The sequence below is a fragment of the Ceratotherium simum genome, chromosome 3, assembly GCF_057802395.1.
Source record: "Ceratotherium simum simum isolate JZ-2026a chromosome 3, ASM5780239v1, whole genome shotgun sequence".
NCBI classification, from domain to species: Eukaryota; Metazoa; Chordata; class Mammalia; order Perissodactyla; family Rhinocerotidae; genus Ceratotherium; species Ceratotherium simum.
In genome coordinates this window covers 52,667,002-52,681,539 of record NC_141902.1, presented here as the reverse complement: position 1 = coordinate 52,681,539, position 14,538 = coordinate 52,667,002, and the positions used below count along the sequence as shown (strand labels likewise).

The following is a 14,538-nucleotide window of genomic DNA, read 5'->3' as shown; positions in this document are numbered from 1 at the left end:
TGCAGTCAGGGAGGTTGGGTATCTCTTATTCCCAGAAGCCATTTATCCTTTTACCAGCTGCCAAGGATTCTCTCCACCAATCTGACCTACTTTGGGGATATCACTTGTAGCTTGTAAATGTGTGGGAAATGAAGGGCTGTCTGCTTTCCCCTCTGCATGTGGTTATCTCTTACTCTGAAGGCTTCGTGCACTGCACTGGAATGGCAAGGGCCTCAAAAGTCCCTGCAGGCTGCACTCTTTAGCTGAAGGTTTTCCACAGTCATCCAGGAATATTTCCAGTTGAATTCTGGTTTCAAACTGTAGACAGAATCTGAGAATTTTTAAGGGAATATGTGGACCAGCTCTCATCTGGATCACCAGAGTGTGGGTTTTCCTGAGAAGAAACAACATCTCCTTAGTTTTGGGGCCATTTGAGAGAAGATTGATGTTCTAGCTGAGCAATTCAAACTCAGGTGAATGTAGGTTTTTATGTTATTTACCGTAATAATTGAGTGATAGCTCTATAACTTTGTGGGGCAAGACTGACTTTATTTTATGGACTAGGAAGCTAGCCCTCAGTCTTTAACTTAATCCTTTGCTCTAAAGGTGTAATGGTAGTTCCATTAAAAATATACCCCAGTAGGACTTGATGTGTAACACCGTGAAAAGAGGCTGTGTGTTAGCTCATCTATTGTTTTCATCTTTTTAGTGTCAGTACAACTTGCTAAACTATTCATTTGGTTATAGAGGTCAATTTTCCCCGTTATGGACAGTGAATAGTCAATTAGGCAGTGTCTCTGTCATTTAGAAATGTTGCCTAAATCTTCACCTTCTGATTCGGCAGTATCATCAGAGCAGTGCATTTATTAGAATTCTCCATATATTAGGTTGAACCATACAAAATTGCCATTTTTCATAGATCAAAAATGGTTAAATAACAGCAGTTCCATATAATTTGACTAGGTGTAACGAAGCTTTGAAAAAATCACAAATGAGAGATTCTTGAAAACATGCTTATGTCCATTTTTGTAGAAGACTTTACTTGGAGTCATTAGGTAATTTCTCCTGTAGATTGATAAGAAACAGTACAACAAGATCCTGGAACTCATCCAGAGTGGTGTGGCCGAGGGTGCCAAGCTGGAGTGTGGAGGCAAAGGGCTGGGCCGGAAGGGGTTTTTCATCGAGCCCACAGTGTTTTCCAACGTCACTGATGACATGCGGATTGCCAAGGAGGAGGTATCGAATACGGAGTTCTAACAAAAGCCACGTATTTCTTGGGATGGTTTCCAGAGCATTTCCAGTAGATGATATTAGAGTTTTAGCTCTTTATATTTTATATACATTGTACAATAGCAATAAACATGGCTATGAAAATCCCAGTTTCAGGAAAAAAGTTAAACGATAAGGCATGCAAGCTCGATGGAGGCCAGGTGACATGCTATATGACTGCAATTGTTATTAGCCAACAGAACAGTCGTAATAGCCAATCGTTGATCTCAGTAATGCACTGGGAGCAGTTCAGTTCCCCGAAATGTGGGTCACTAGGGTGTTAACCAGGAAAGAGAAAGCACCCAAGCATCATGTTTATGCGAGAGAAGGACCAGTTGCAGATCAGCCGATAATCTAGAGCACTAGTTCTTAGTTCCGGAGCCGTGCCTTGGGGCTCGTGGAGAACTACACACAGTGGACTTAAGTGATGCCAGGGAGGGTGGGGAAGTGGGACTGTTAAACAAACTCTAAGGGTAGACTCTTATGTAATCTTATTTGGGAAAATGTGGGATATTTTACAGTTTTGTGCTACTAAACTTAAACAGCATTTAAATAATGAAGGAAGAGTAAACTTGTTTTGAAATGTAGAAAGCAGGTGAAGGAATGGCAAAGCAATCATGTTTGGTCAAACTATTTTATTACAGATCTTTGGTCCTGTTCAGGAAATTCTGAGGTTTAAGACTATGGATGAAGTTATCGAAAGAGCCAATAACTCAGACTTCGGACTCGTAGCAGCTGTCTTTACTAATGACATCAACAAGGCCCTCACAGTGTCTTCCGCAATGCAGGCTGGGACTGTTTGGTAAGATCAGAGTCAGTCTCGTTGTGCTGGCCATAACACATTCCACTGGTGGTGGAGGGGCCTTGTGATTCTCCGGAGCCTGGGTGAAATACACTCACACCCTTTGGAAGGATGGGGAAGACTGAAGGCAGCCAGACTACCCCTGGAGAAGCGATACACTCCTTACTGGCTAGATCAGGAAATCAAAGCAAATCTTAAATTATAAATTTTTCATCTGGGAAAAAGGAATTAAAAAATAAAACTTTTAAAAGAAATATCATGCCAGTGGAATTAGTTTTGTGCAAGCAGAATTCATACTAATAGTACTGTGTTTTCTTCTCGCAGGATCAATTGTTACAATGCCTTAAATGCCCAGAGCCCCTTTGGGGGATTCAAGATGTCTGGAAATGGGAGAGAAATGTAAGTGTCCAAAGTTGCTAGTGCCTGTAGAGAAGTAGGGATTGTGATCAGTGTAGAGGAAAATTGTTTACTTCTCGTACTCTCGTCCATTCATTAAACATTCTGTTGAAAACATACTAGTGTAAGCCAAGCACTGTACTACATGTTACAAAAATGAATAAAACACAGCTCCCTTACCTTAAGTAGGAATGGAGAAAAATTAATGTACCAGTAATTCCATATAATATGGGCTATTATAGAAGTATGTCAAACATCTTGTAAGTACAGAGGAATATCAATTAATTTTGCCTAATGGGGTCAGAGAAGACTTCTCAGAGGAAATAACATTTCATTTTTAGGAGCAGGCCTTCCAGGCAGAGAGAACAGCAAGAACAAAGGCATGAAGGCACAACAAATACAGAATCTCAGGGAACAAAACAGGGTTTGGTGTGTTTACAACAAAAGTCGCCAACCATCAGTCCAGGGACAAATCTGCAGAAATTTTTTGTTTTGCCTCACAACGTTTAAAAGTATACATCACATTAAAAAATGAGGAAGCTTTACATAAAATCTAGATTTCTTATTTATTTTCATTCCCCCTGTAGCAAAATTGCTACAGCTGTGAGCTTTGCAATTCACCATATTCCCCACCACTCCTGTTGCTTCTGGAGGCTGAAGATTGGTTGTCATCCATTTTACACATTCCCAGTTCACTCCCTTACGTCGCTTGCTCATAGGTTCTTTGAGTCTGGGACTGCTGGGTTAGGGCGTAGGATGAATGGAGGGACCTGCTGAAGATACAGTGCAAAGGTTAGTTTAAACCCAATCTCAGAGGGTTTTAAAGGACATCCTGTGGGAGCTGAGTAAATAGCAAAGTTTTTAAGGTCAAGATTCTTGGCATATAGAAGATGTTTTGACAGCGATTACAGAAAGAAGACCCCTTAGAAGGGTTTTGCAATACCAGTAATAGATACATTCATTAAATGCCTGCTCTGTATATTGGCTTTATGCTAACTTCTTTCCTAACAGTGTCTCATTTGATTTTCACTGTGAGTCTTCGGGGTAGATATACACTTATCTTTATATTACAGATGCATCGTTCAGATGAGGAACTAAGGGCTCGAGTGGTTAACTGGCTAGCCCAAGTCACACAGCCAGTAAGTGGCAGATCTGAGATTTGAACCTAGGTTTCAGTGGCTCCAAATGCACTTCGTTCCTGCAAATATCCAGCCAAGGAAGCATGGGCGCCAGGCACAAGGACTCTCCAGGCCCAGGATCAGAGCTGGGCCAAGCCCTCCTATGATGCTAAGGACCTGAAAAATGGGACTGTAGCAGAGGAAAACTAGACTCGAGGGAATTTTTTTGCAGGCTTCATATGTAAATGAATTTTTTGTGTGGCATTCAGAGGATGAATGGTAGCCAGGGTCTTCCCGAGGTGACACACCCCCACCCAAAAAAACAGAACATTTTCCCTCATTTTGAAAGGAGCTGGATCCATGTTTTCTAAATCCTGTGACTCACAAGAGGAAACATCACCTCTGCCCATTCCCTCTGCCATTACTGAATGCCTCCTTTTTTGAGCAAATGCTTAGTTCACAATCAATCCACTAGCAAGTATTGAGCATACACTCTGTGCTAAGCATGACACTTGGTCTGTGGGGGAAGATGCAGCTCATTAAGGTACTTAAAGTTTTGTTGGATAAATGAAATATACAACATTGAAAGAATCGGAAGAATTCCAGAAAAGGCTATGAAGTGATATAGGAGTTCAGGGATGGGAGAGATCATTGTGACTTGGAGAAGTCCGGGAAACCTTCAGATATGATCTAATAGAGGGATTTGAACTGGCCTGTAAAGGAGAGGAACATTTGGGTAGATGGAGAGAGGGGAATATTTTTTCAGGGTTGGTCGGCAAAGCAAGATAGCAGTGGGGGAAGAGTGAGTAAAGGCCTTGTGAGAGAAGTAAGTATGGTGTTTGGAGGAAGGTGCACTGAACCCATAAGACTAATGCAGAGGATTTACATGCTTCAGATGCTTTAGCTAGTAATTTCTAGCCCCTAGCCTTTAAACCATAAAGTAGGTATAGCTGTGAGGCTAAAAGCAGAGCTTCTAGGACCACACTCTCCCATACTTATCCTGGCTCTCCCACTTAATACCTGTGCAACTTTGGACAAATTACTTAATCTCACTAAGCCTCAGTTTCCTCATCTGTAAAATGGGAATAATTATAGTACCTACCCCCAGAGGGTTGCTGTAAGGATTAGATGTTTAGGATTAAGTATGCTAAACATCCAGCAGAGTGTCTGGCAAACCTTCAAAAGTGTTAGCTGCTGTCATCAATATTGATGAAGTATATGAGTGTCATAGAGGTGATCGTCCTTTTTCTTAATAAACATATTACTTTGGAAGCATGGCAGAATTTTTCCTGAATTCCAGCTAGTATCACCAGCTTACGTGCTGTCGCTGGTAATGCCCGGGAGAAACTGTGCTTGCTGCACCTTTGCTTCTGGCCTTCAGTGCCTCTCGCTTGCTTTACAGCCAGAACCCATAACCAATCCAGCCGGACCCTGTGTGCTCAGTTATTAGCATTCCTTCAGCTTTTATAACGTCTTCGTGTACTCCAGGTATCTCTTCTTAACTTGCGTATAGCCTTAACTGTCCACTTCCACTTTTCAACATGCATTCAGCTTGTTATTTCATTTCCTGCCCCTGTGTTTGCTCTCCCAGTCTCTGAAATGTCAGGGCAGTCGCTGGTCCTCGGAATGCCGCTCTCATTGACTGTTTCGTTGCAGATCATTAATGGGGTGAATCATGGGCATAAAATATACTTGTAATGAATAATCGCTGATCGATGGCTCCTAATCCCAGGCTGGCCCTGGACCCTCGTCATGGGCCAGCATCCTGCCAGGATTCAGGCTTGTGACATTGTCCAGGTCCAGTCTATTCCTGTCGGAAACATTTCCCCATCTAGAAAGATGGTCCAGGAGACAGTTTGGCTGGGTCAGAACCGCACAGAACAGTGGCCCAGGAGACTGGAGAACAGCCTCTCTCAACTCATCCCATAGGCACTACACTGATTGGCCTTCCCAGTACAGTTGATAAATAATTAGGAAACAGTGCTCTTTGATGAGACTCACCTCATCTTGTCTAAATTATATGGTTCTTTTTCCTCACTTGCCCCCAAAACATGTTTTTTCTTTCTTAAATGACCCAGAGTGGTAGGAAACACTTCAAATAAAACACCCGCCCTGCCCTGGTCCCTGCTCTCCCTTCTCATTTAATACAGTCCCAGAGACTCCACTTAACCCTCCATCTGGGCTGAATTGTGCCTCTCATGGCCTGCAGACTCCATGCAGCTTTGGTCCCTGACATCTCTTTGCCCACCTCTAAGAGGAACAGAGATGGGCGGTGGCACTTTCTGGAAACAGGCTCCAAGGAGGGCTGACGGAGCCCCTGAGTTCTCCCCCACAGTGAGCTGTGGAGAGGGCTGCCCTCTGCAGGTCTCCTGAGGGGCCGGCCTCTGACTCCTGGGGTCAGAGACTGGGCAGTCTCTCTCACTGCTGCCTGCCCAGCTAATTCCATCTGTTTGACTCTCCCTTCCTTTTCCTTACTTCCTCATTTAAGCTCCCCTGAGACAAGGAGTTGTACAGCCCAAGCTATAAAATACATCACAAACCAAGGGGATAGAAAGAAAGCTGTGAACTTCAGCATTTTAAAAACTAAGGACACAGGATTTGAAGATGAGAGGCATTATTAGGATACTCTAAACAAGGGCTTCTCAAGTTCGCGTGTGTGCACACACGTGCACGTGTGCACAGAGAGTCACCTGCGGTCTGGGGGAAGGGGCCTGCTAAGCATGCCTGTCTGGGGACCCACCCCAGAGATTCTGATTTAGTAGATCTGGGCTATGGCCCAGGATCTGCATTTTTAACAAGCTTCTGGAATGATTCTGATGCAGGTGGTCTAGAGACCCTGCTCTGAGAAATGCTGCTATAAGCCAAAGAAAAGGGCAGGGAAATATACACCCTAAACAGACATCCCTAAAACATTTCCTGGAACAGCTGGCTGAGAGAGACCAAAATCGAACATCTCACCTTACCTGTAGGTGTGCCAAGTTTGGTTCTTCTTGGGGGATATAACCTTGTCTGGCTGAGAAGCAGGAGTACAGGCTTCTAAATGTGCCTGTGCCCTGACCTGTTGTCCAGCTGAGGAGGTGACAATACAAAGAGTTTGAGGCACATCGATAACAACATGTCTGCCTTTTGTTCAGTAGTGGAGTTCCTCCTTAACTGTGGAGCTGTATGTGCCACAGAATTTAACTGGATTAAGTAGAATTTAAGTAGATTTGAGAGAAAGACCCTGGAATGAGATGGTGAAATAGCTGAAGAATCCGAACTTCTGGGCTTTTGGAGACCTTACAGCAGCAAAGGGTGAGCCAGAGAACCACCTATGTCACAGTCTCTTAGATCCCCTCAGACCTACTGAAGCAGAATCTTGGGTGGAGGAGGGTCAGGAATCTACAGTTTAAGCAAGCTCCACAGCTGATACTTAAATTTGCTGAGGTTCAGGACACTGCCTGAGAGATGAGTGGGCACCAAGAGGATGAGAGTGACTCGGCTAGAGTCACACAGCCAGTTAATGGCAAAGCCAAGTTGGTACTCCTGTCTGCTGACCCCCAGCTCCAGTGTTCTTTTTATGGCAGATTTGAGTCTATTCCTCCATCTCGGAGCAGGCTGTGTGGGGACCGTGGTGGCAGGTGGCTGCCTGGGACCTGGGAGAGGAGCACCTTCAGTCTAGCAGGCTTTTCCATTGCTTCACACACCCAAGGATTACCAGGATCCAACAGTCACACTCGCAAGCTGCCATCCCACGAGGTTTCTGACTACATCTGTAGACTTCCTTCCATTTCTCACAACCTAGTTAGAGACTGAGTGGGAGGAGAGTGGTTCAGGGTCTGCCCCAAGTGCGTGCACAAGCCAGGAAACAAGAAGGGAGTGACTTGCTTCAAACAGGAGGCAGACAATGTCTGTGATGAGACACATTCGGAATTGCCCAAGGGCAGGAAAAAGTTCAGAGAGAGCCAGAGCTGAGCTGGTAATAGAGACTCTCAGTGTGGATGGAGCTAATGAGGGAACCGGAGATGAGGGGGGCAACCCCGAGTTTACTCTTCTCATTCCTGTAGGCAAGATGGCCAGTGCAGATGGGAGAACAGCACACTTGCCCCAGGCACTACTTGGCTGCCCTCTGATGTTCCTGGGCCGTGTCACCTCAGGTGCCCTTGGTGCTCAGAGGAGCTGCTGGCAAAGTGATTGGAACCTTGTGTTGGGCCATGGGGATTCCTGGAAGGAAGCAGAATGAATCATTTACAGCAGGTCTCCACTGTAAAGCCCAGTTACAGTAACTTTGTACCTTTTATATGTGACTGTTTTTAAAGACAGCCTTTCTTAATCTTTTCTTATTCAAATATAAGTGTTCTTTTGGTTTTTTTTCCAGCAGAGATGATAGGTCTGTCAACAGGGTAGAACTGGGGAAGGGGGGAGGGAAGAAGCCTGCCCCACCCTCCATTCCTCCGTCCTCCCGCAGTTATTGAGTGCCTTCCTGGAGCCTGATGCTGTAGGCCATACAGTAGGTTTGGTGGAGGGCAGAAAGCAAGGTCAGTATTATACAAATTCGTGGGGAAGACAGGTGCTCCAGCAGCCCCTCCCCATGTGACAGCGCTGTGGTGGAGGGGGGACAGGGTACTCTGAACACAGAGGAGGAGGGGGAGCTCCTGCTGAGAGCTTCAGGAGAAGCTTCACAGAGGAGTAACTTCAAAAAGAATAGAAGGACAAAAAGTTCAAGTGTTTTAAAGAAAAACAATTAGGAGAACATGCTTGATTTTACAATGAAATAGAGAAAGGAAAAAAAAAGGCAATTAAAATGAGAAGTGACTAGGAAGGGAGGTGAAGAAAAGCAGCACTGCAGCAATGAGGCTTTGCCACGCCCCAGCATCCTTAAAGCAGTGGTTGGAAAACGCCTCTGAGTGTCGAGAGGGCTGGGAAGGGCTGTGTCTCATGTGGCCACCTAGATAAGTGACCCAGCTCCCCCCCTCCCCACCCAGTTCCTGTCAGGCCCAGCCACCTGCCAGCTCCTCAGAGACTGGGACCAATTATTTAGTTTCTCCTTCGCCCAACCCTACACAGTGCTGCCCCATAGTAATAGCTCAGTAAATGCTTGTTTACCAAGTGAATGGCAATTCTTGATCCATGACCAAGATCCCAGAGGGCTCCATGAGCGAGGAGGGGAAGTGACCAAAGAAGAGTCTTGGGGGACCACTTCCTACCACTCCCAATTCTTTTATAGTCGGTTATTTTGATTTCCTGACTCTGGGGGTGCTGCGGACAATATTTATTCAGGATTAAGTTTTTAAGGCATTGCAGGTGATTTTTGCCCTTCTGTGGTAGGCCTTTGGGTATTCATTTCCATTTATTAAACCTAAGGACCAATGAGAAGGAATTTCAAATACCAAACTGAGAGGCCCCTACCTGGGGATCTCAAGATTTTCTCCCAGTCACCATGGATTAGATCTCCAGGAGAGCAATCAGAGCAGACACATCGTGGGGGTCCGGTGGCAGGCACTGGGTCACTGAAGAGGGGAGCACACCATGGTCCTGAAGAGCCAGTGCTGCCTAGGGGAGAAACCCGGCCCAGGTGGTAGAGACTTGGGGCCTGGTCCTGCCACTGCCCACAGTGCCCACCAGGGGCACAGCCCGGTCTCTGTGTAACCACTCGCCCAGGCCAACCCCCAGGCCTCTTTCTCTGAGTAGGTGGGAATCGTTGCCTTTCTATGCAATATTGTGAAGACAAATCATCCTTTACCTTTAAGAAGCAGTGACTGCTCATGAGATGACAGCTTTCCCAGCTCCTCAGAGGAAGGCTGGGCTGTCCATCCATTAGGAATTTTTACATGAAAATCCAGAGTCTGCTGTCAGTGGGTGATAAACTGCACCTTTCCAGGACTCTTACCATTGCTCAGGTTGGGCTGCCTGGGCCCCTGGTGTCTGATTCTGCCCATTTCTGTTTCTCAGGGGAGAATTCGGTTTGCGAGAGTACTCCGAAGTGAAGACTGTGACGGTAAAGATCCCCCAGAAGAACTCTTAAGATGGCCAAGAAGGAAGGTGAAGGCCAGCCTGCATGACTCTCCCTCTCTGCTTTCCCTGTGGGGCCCAGCTCTCAGGAATCCAAAGTTGATACTCCGTCCTTATTTAAAGGTTGAAATAGTAACGTGTAGGCCAGGCCAGTCACTGCATACCTAAAGCAAACCAGTTGGTCACGGTTTCTTGGCACTCTGTGAGGGGTCACCTGATGATACCCAATACTGGGGAGAGTGGGATGAAGGTGAGAGGTAGCTGTCGGGTACATCCAGTGCCTCTTTCTGGAGTGACGGGCTGACTGAGGGAGCTGTAGTAGCTGATGCCTTTTGTCACCAAGAACTTTCCTCTTAAGGAAAGGTAGCCTTTCCATTGTCTTTGTTTTCCCCCTTCCGGGCTCTCCCTGCTCACCCACCCCTCCCGCTCCTCCAGGGAGATCTCAGCTGAGCTCATTTGGGGCAGATGTTTGGACTGGGAAAAATTTTTCAAGGTTTTGCAGCCAAACTACCGTTTTATGTTATCCATTTCTTCAAAGCAAAACACGAAATGGTTTTAGTTAGAGCCAGACCAGAATGAAAATGCCAGGAGCTAGTACACTGCAGATGTACGAGGAGGTAAGAACTTGGGATATTCCTGACCCAGTTCAGTTTTCTTACATCCATGAATAACAGGAGTGAGAGATGAGGAAGATGAGACCTGGAGACCATCATGTGTAGCTCACAGCTTCTGAGCTTGTTGCGTGGTGTGTGCGCGCGCACACATGCGTTTAATGCTTTGTTGGTTATTCTGGAATAAAGCAGGGCGTGGGTTGTTTTTTATAGCTTGATAAGATCTTTTCCAAAACTTATCTTTAAAATCAACCAAGAAACGATTTGAGTAGGCTTGAGAATTTGGAAAAAGGTAATGCTACGTGCCTTGCAGAAATAATTCCATTTCCAGCACTGGCTGACAGTTCTTACTAAGTCAGTGATCTCTGCAGTTGGAATCTATAGCTGCTCCTGCCCCCAGTGCCCACTGCACCTACACCTGCTGCTCCCAGTGCTATGGGTGTTCCTTTGGCCGATCATGCCCTAAATCCTCGGGCGGTAACCTTGGAAACCCGGCCGAGCCTGGAAGTTTCCTCTTCCATCGGCAGAGTTCTGGTGGGTCACCATTGCCCTGCTCCACCAGAGCTGCACCGCCATACCCGTGGCTCGTCCATTCACCACTCTTGCCTCTCGGCCTCCCAAATGGGAGGTGTGAAGCAGTCAGTCTCTTTTTCCTCCCAGCCGTACGCTCCCCTTGTGCTTTCTGGTGAATCCACCAGTTTGATGCGGGCAGTGTCAGCTTCCTTTCCTTCTTCCCTCTTTTCCAGCCGCCAAATCCAGTCCAGTCACTGACCTAGATGAAGATCATTTATTTAAAAGTACCAAACATAACCTAGAGTTCATGGAATATGGGCAACACGTATGTAGCCTTCTGTATTTAATGGTCTTCTACTTTCTGACCATACCGGTCTTCTATTTATAACCTTTGTCTATTCATGAGGCTTTAAAGAATCTCTACTTGCTGTTATTTACAAACCGCAGTGCATTCAGTGGCCCGATGCCTTGAGAGATGCCACATTTCTGAGTTCTTCCATGTGAATGTCATGCTCTCTTCTATAGCGTGTGTCCAAGTGAAACTATCCATTAACCAGCTAGTTACCTTTCAACTGCAATATAGAATGTGAAAATGAAGATGTATCTCTTTTAATTTACTTAAAAAGAAACCTCTGTGCTAGCAATAAAGCATTTATATTGTGTACTCCTTGGGATTGTTTGGCTGTGTTTACAAGTCTTTGTGTCATCCTGAGTACATTCGGGACCTTCTCTCAGCTGCTGGGTTTCTCAGCTGTGTTGCTCTCTGGCTACTGAGCAGAAGTCTGGGAGGGCGTTTTTACAGAATGCAGTCAGGTAAACAAGACCTTCAGTTTCTGACACTGTTTAAAATCTGTGTATTCATACAGTTTTGTGTGGCAAACAAGTATAACTATGTATGAAATATATGAAATGATAATTTTCATTCAGAATAGGCTCCATGAAAGCTAAAACATAGAGGATCTTTTAGGGCCTTGATCTCACAAACATGAACTGCATGACGAGAGCTCACACTGTTGATGGCATTTAGCAGTAGCTTTATTTTTATTTACCAAAGTGAAATGAAGTCAGAAGCTGACAACCTGATGCAATATTTTTGCAGCTGTAAATGGTGACTGTACTACCAGCTGGTACCAGAGAGCTTGTGTGCTCTCTCTGGGTTCTCAGAGTGGAGCTTTTGGGGAGTGGTTTCCACCCTTTAGACCTGCACATCCCCTCCTTCCAACCCATGGAATCTCCACCCAAGTCCTGGTCAAGTGAGACAAAAACAAAAATGGATGACCCAGCCACAGAGGAAATCACACTTGGGGAGAGACATACTACTCTGGATTCATTGCTCTGACTGCTGGTCTCTTGTCCCCAGAGGAACAGATTGAGCATGGCACTCAGTCCCCAGGGCACTGGCTTGAACTCTGAAATATAAGATGTGGGCTCCCTGCAAATGTACCTCATGTTCATTACCTTGAGCCATCAGGAAGGAAATGAGAACGAGATAGGCATGGAGTAACAATTTAAAAGTCCTCTGGAAGGTGCCACTGTAGAGCTTATAGAGAGCAGGAATTGGAAATAAGATAGACATAATTTGATGGTTCTTCAAAGCATAAAGTTCCTCAAACCTTATCCTTTTATGATCTCAACATCAAGGCAAAGGAAGATGGTGTTACAAATGTCATTAAAGAAACTAACACAGAGATGCTCATCGGTCATTTGTCATCAGCACTACATATTTATGATCGTTTTTTTACTATGAACCCCTGAGATTTCCATTGTACTTTTTCCTCCAAAACACTCTCAGTGCGTTCATATTGATGATCTTGTTCTTCTTTATGACATTTTAGATAATAAAGGACAAGAATATTATAATGTAGGGTCTAAAGAACAGAAACAGTGAATCTACTGGACTGTGTAGTTAAAACAGGAAGGCACCCAAGAGAAGAGGACAATCAAAGAGAAGTTAGGGGGCCAGCTCTGTGGCCTAGCGGTTAAGTGCGCATGCTCCACTGCTGGCGGCCCGGGTTCGGATCCCAGGCGCGCACAGACGCACTGCTTGTCAGGCCATGGTGTGGCGGCATCCCATATAAAGTAGAGGAAGATGGGCACAGATGTTAGCCCAGGGCCGGTCTTCCTCAGCAAAAAAAAAAGAGGAGGGTTGGCATGGATGTTAGCTCAGGGCTGATCTTCCTCACACACACACACAAAAAAGAAGTTAGTAGAAGAGGTGGATTTTGAACTGGGCTTGAGGAAGGAATGTAATTTCAATAGGCAAGAAAGCAGGAAGAAGACATTCCTGGTAAGAGAGTAACCTGCACAGAGGTGAGGCCAGGGCATGCTTATGTGACGGTGAGGAGATGGACTGGCAAGAGCAGGCACCGCGTGCTGGCAGTTGGTGAGATTGCAGAGGGCCTGGGGGTGAGCCAGTGTTCCACGGTACTGTCATAGAAAATAGGGAGTCTGGTGGGTTTTGAGCTGGAGAGTGATGAAGCAGTGGTTAGAGCGTACTGATCTGGAGGAGAAACAGACTGAGTATGAGATGAGGTTGGTGTGATACTGGCTTGGTCCAGGGGATGGAGAGGAAGGAAAGAAATCAGTGGAGAAGTCACCAGAACTTTAATGAATATGAAAGAGTGAAAAGTAAACGAGTAAATTTTCCAGCCCTGTTGAGTAAGGAAATGGCAGTGCCACCGCCACAGAAATTGAAACATGGAACAAAGTTTTGGGGAAAGATTCTGACTTCAGGCTTTGGACATGTAAATTTTGAGGTGATGAGGAGATTTCCAGACAGAAATCTCCAGCAGGCAATTGGAGAGGGGGTTGGAACCAGGCTCAGGTGACTGGACTGTGGCATGAAGATAAAAGTGAGGGCTCTATGTACAGAGAATGCAAGAATAAAACCAGGACCAGGGAGAAGGAGCCGAGAAGAAGAGGTGGAGGCTGTAGTCAGAGAAGTAGGAGGAAATCACACCAGGTGTACCCCACAGAAACCCAGGGGAGAGAGCTCATGGAGGGCAGGAGGCAAAGAGGTTGAGAGGATGAGGACGGTTTGAGGAGCCCTGGCCTTAGGGGATTTTGAGTTCTTCTGTTCACTTACGAAGTAGAGACTGGTGGTGTCTGTTAGCTGAGGGAGACGATGAGCAGCTGCTGCCAGCGTGCACTTGAGGATGGAGCCAGGAGGCCTTTCACAGAGCTGCACCATGCTCAGCACCAGCTCTCACAGTCCTCAGGCGTCTCCTGAGCCACCGTGCAGGCTCGTCACCAGTCAGCCAGTGTGCTCTATGCTGCTCTGTGCTGCTCCAAGCTCCTGCCCACCTCAGAGCCCCATGGAAAGAGAGGATGTGTGCTCACAATGAAGACACGCCACATCAAGTTAGAAGAAACTAGAGCTGGAGGAGTGGGCTGAGGTCAGGAGGAGAAAACTGGCCTTGCAATAAGTGTTAAAGAGTGAGCAGAATTTGGAAAGGTGTGAAGAGGAGGGATAGCAAGAATGTGGGGAAAAAATCTCCACACGGAACTTGTTCATGCCATGTTGGCTGTGTTCTTGGCAGAGGGAGGGGTGCCGCTGCAGCCAGAATAGAAATGCTCACTGCCAGGTATATGTATTTATATAGTCATTTATTAGTTTTTCTAGTTTCTTTGCTTGACTAACATCCCAGAAATATTTCAAGTCAGTCACAAGAATGCTTAAAATATAACAGGAACAATACAAACATGGACAAAATCACATGAATAAAAAGTGGGAGTAAAGAGCCAGCCCTGATGGCCTAGTGGTTGAGTTCAGCACACTCTGCCTCGGCGGGCCAGGTTCAGTTCCCGGGGGCAGAACCACACCACTCCTCCATCAGTAGCCATGCTGTGGCAGTGGCTC

At 45.9% G+C, this 14,538-nt stretch overlaps 1 protein-coding gene across 1 annotated transcript in view; it reads left to right on the top strand.

Moving 5' to 3' along the window:
- ALDH1A2 (aldehyde dehydrogenase 1 family member A2) overlaps window positions 1–11,343 on the top strand; it is a 93,533-nt gene extending 82,190 nt beyond the window's left edge. The window contains exons 10-13 of the mRNA XM_004421622.3: window positions 1,051–1,215; window positions 1,893–2,050; window positions 2,375–2,449; window positions 9,496–11,343. Of these exons, the coding sequence (XP_004421679.1) occupies window positions 1,051–1,215; window positions 1,893–2,050; window positions 2,375–2,449; window positions 9,496–9,568 (471 nt within the window). The 3' untranslated portion in view covers window positions 9,569–11,343. The remainder of the gene's footprint in view (window positions 1–1,050; window positions 1,216–1,892; window positions 2,051–2,374; window positions 2,450–9,495) is intronic.
- The last annotated feature ends 3,195 nt before the right edge of the window (window positions 11,344–14,538 follow it).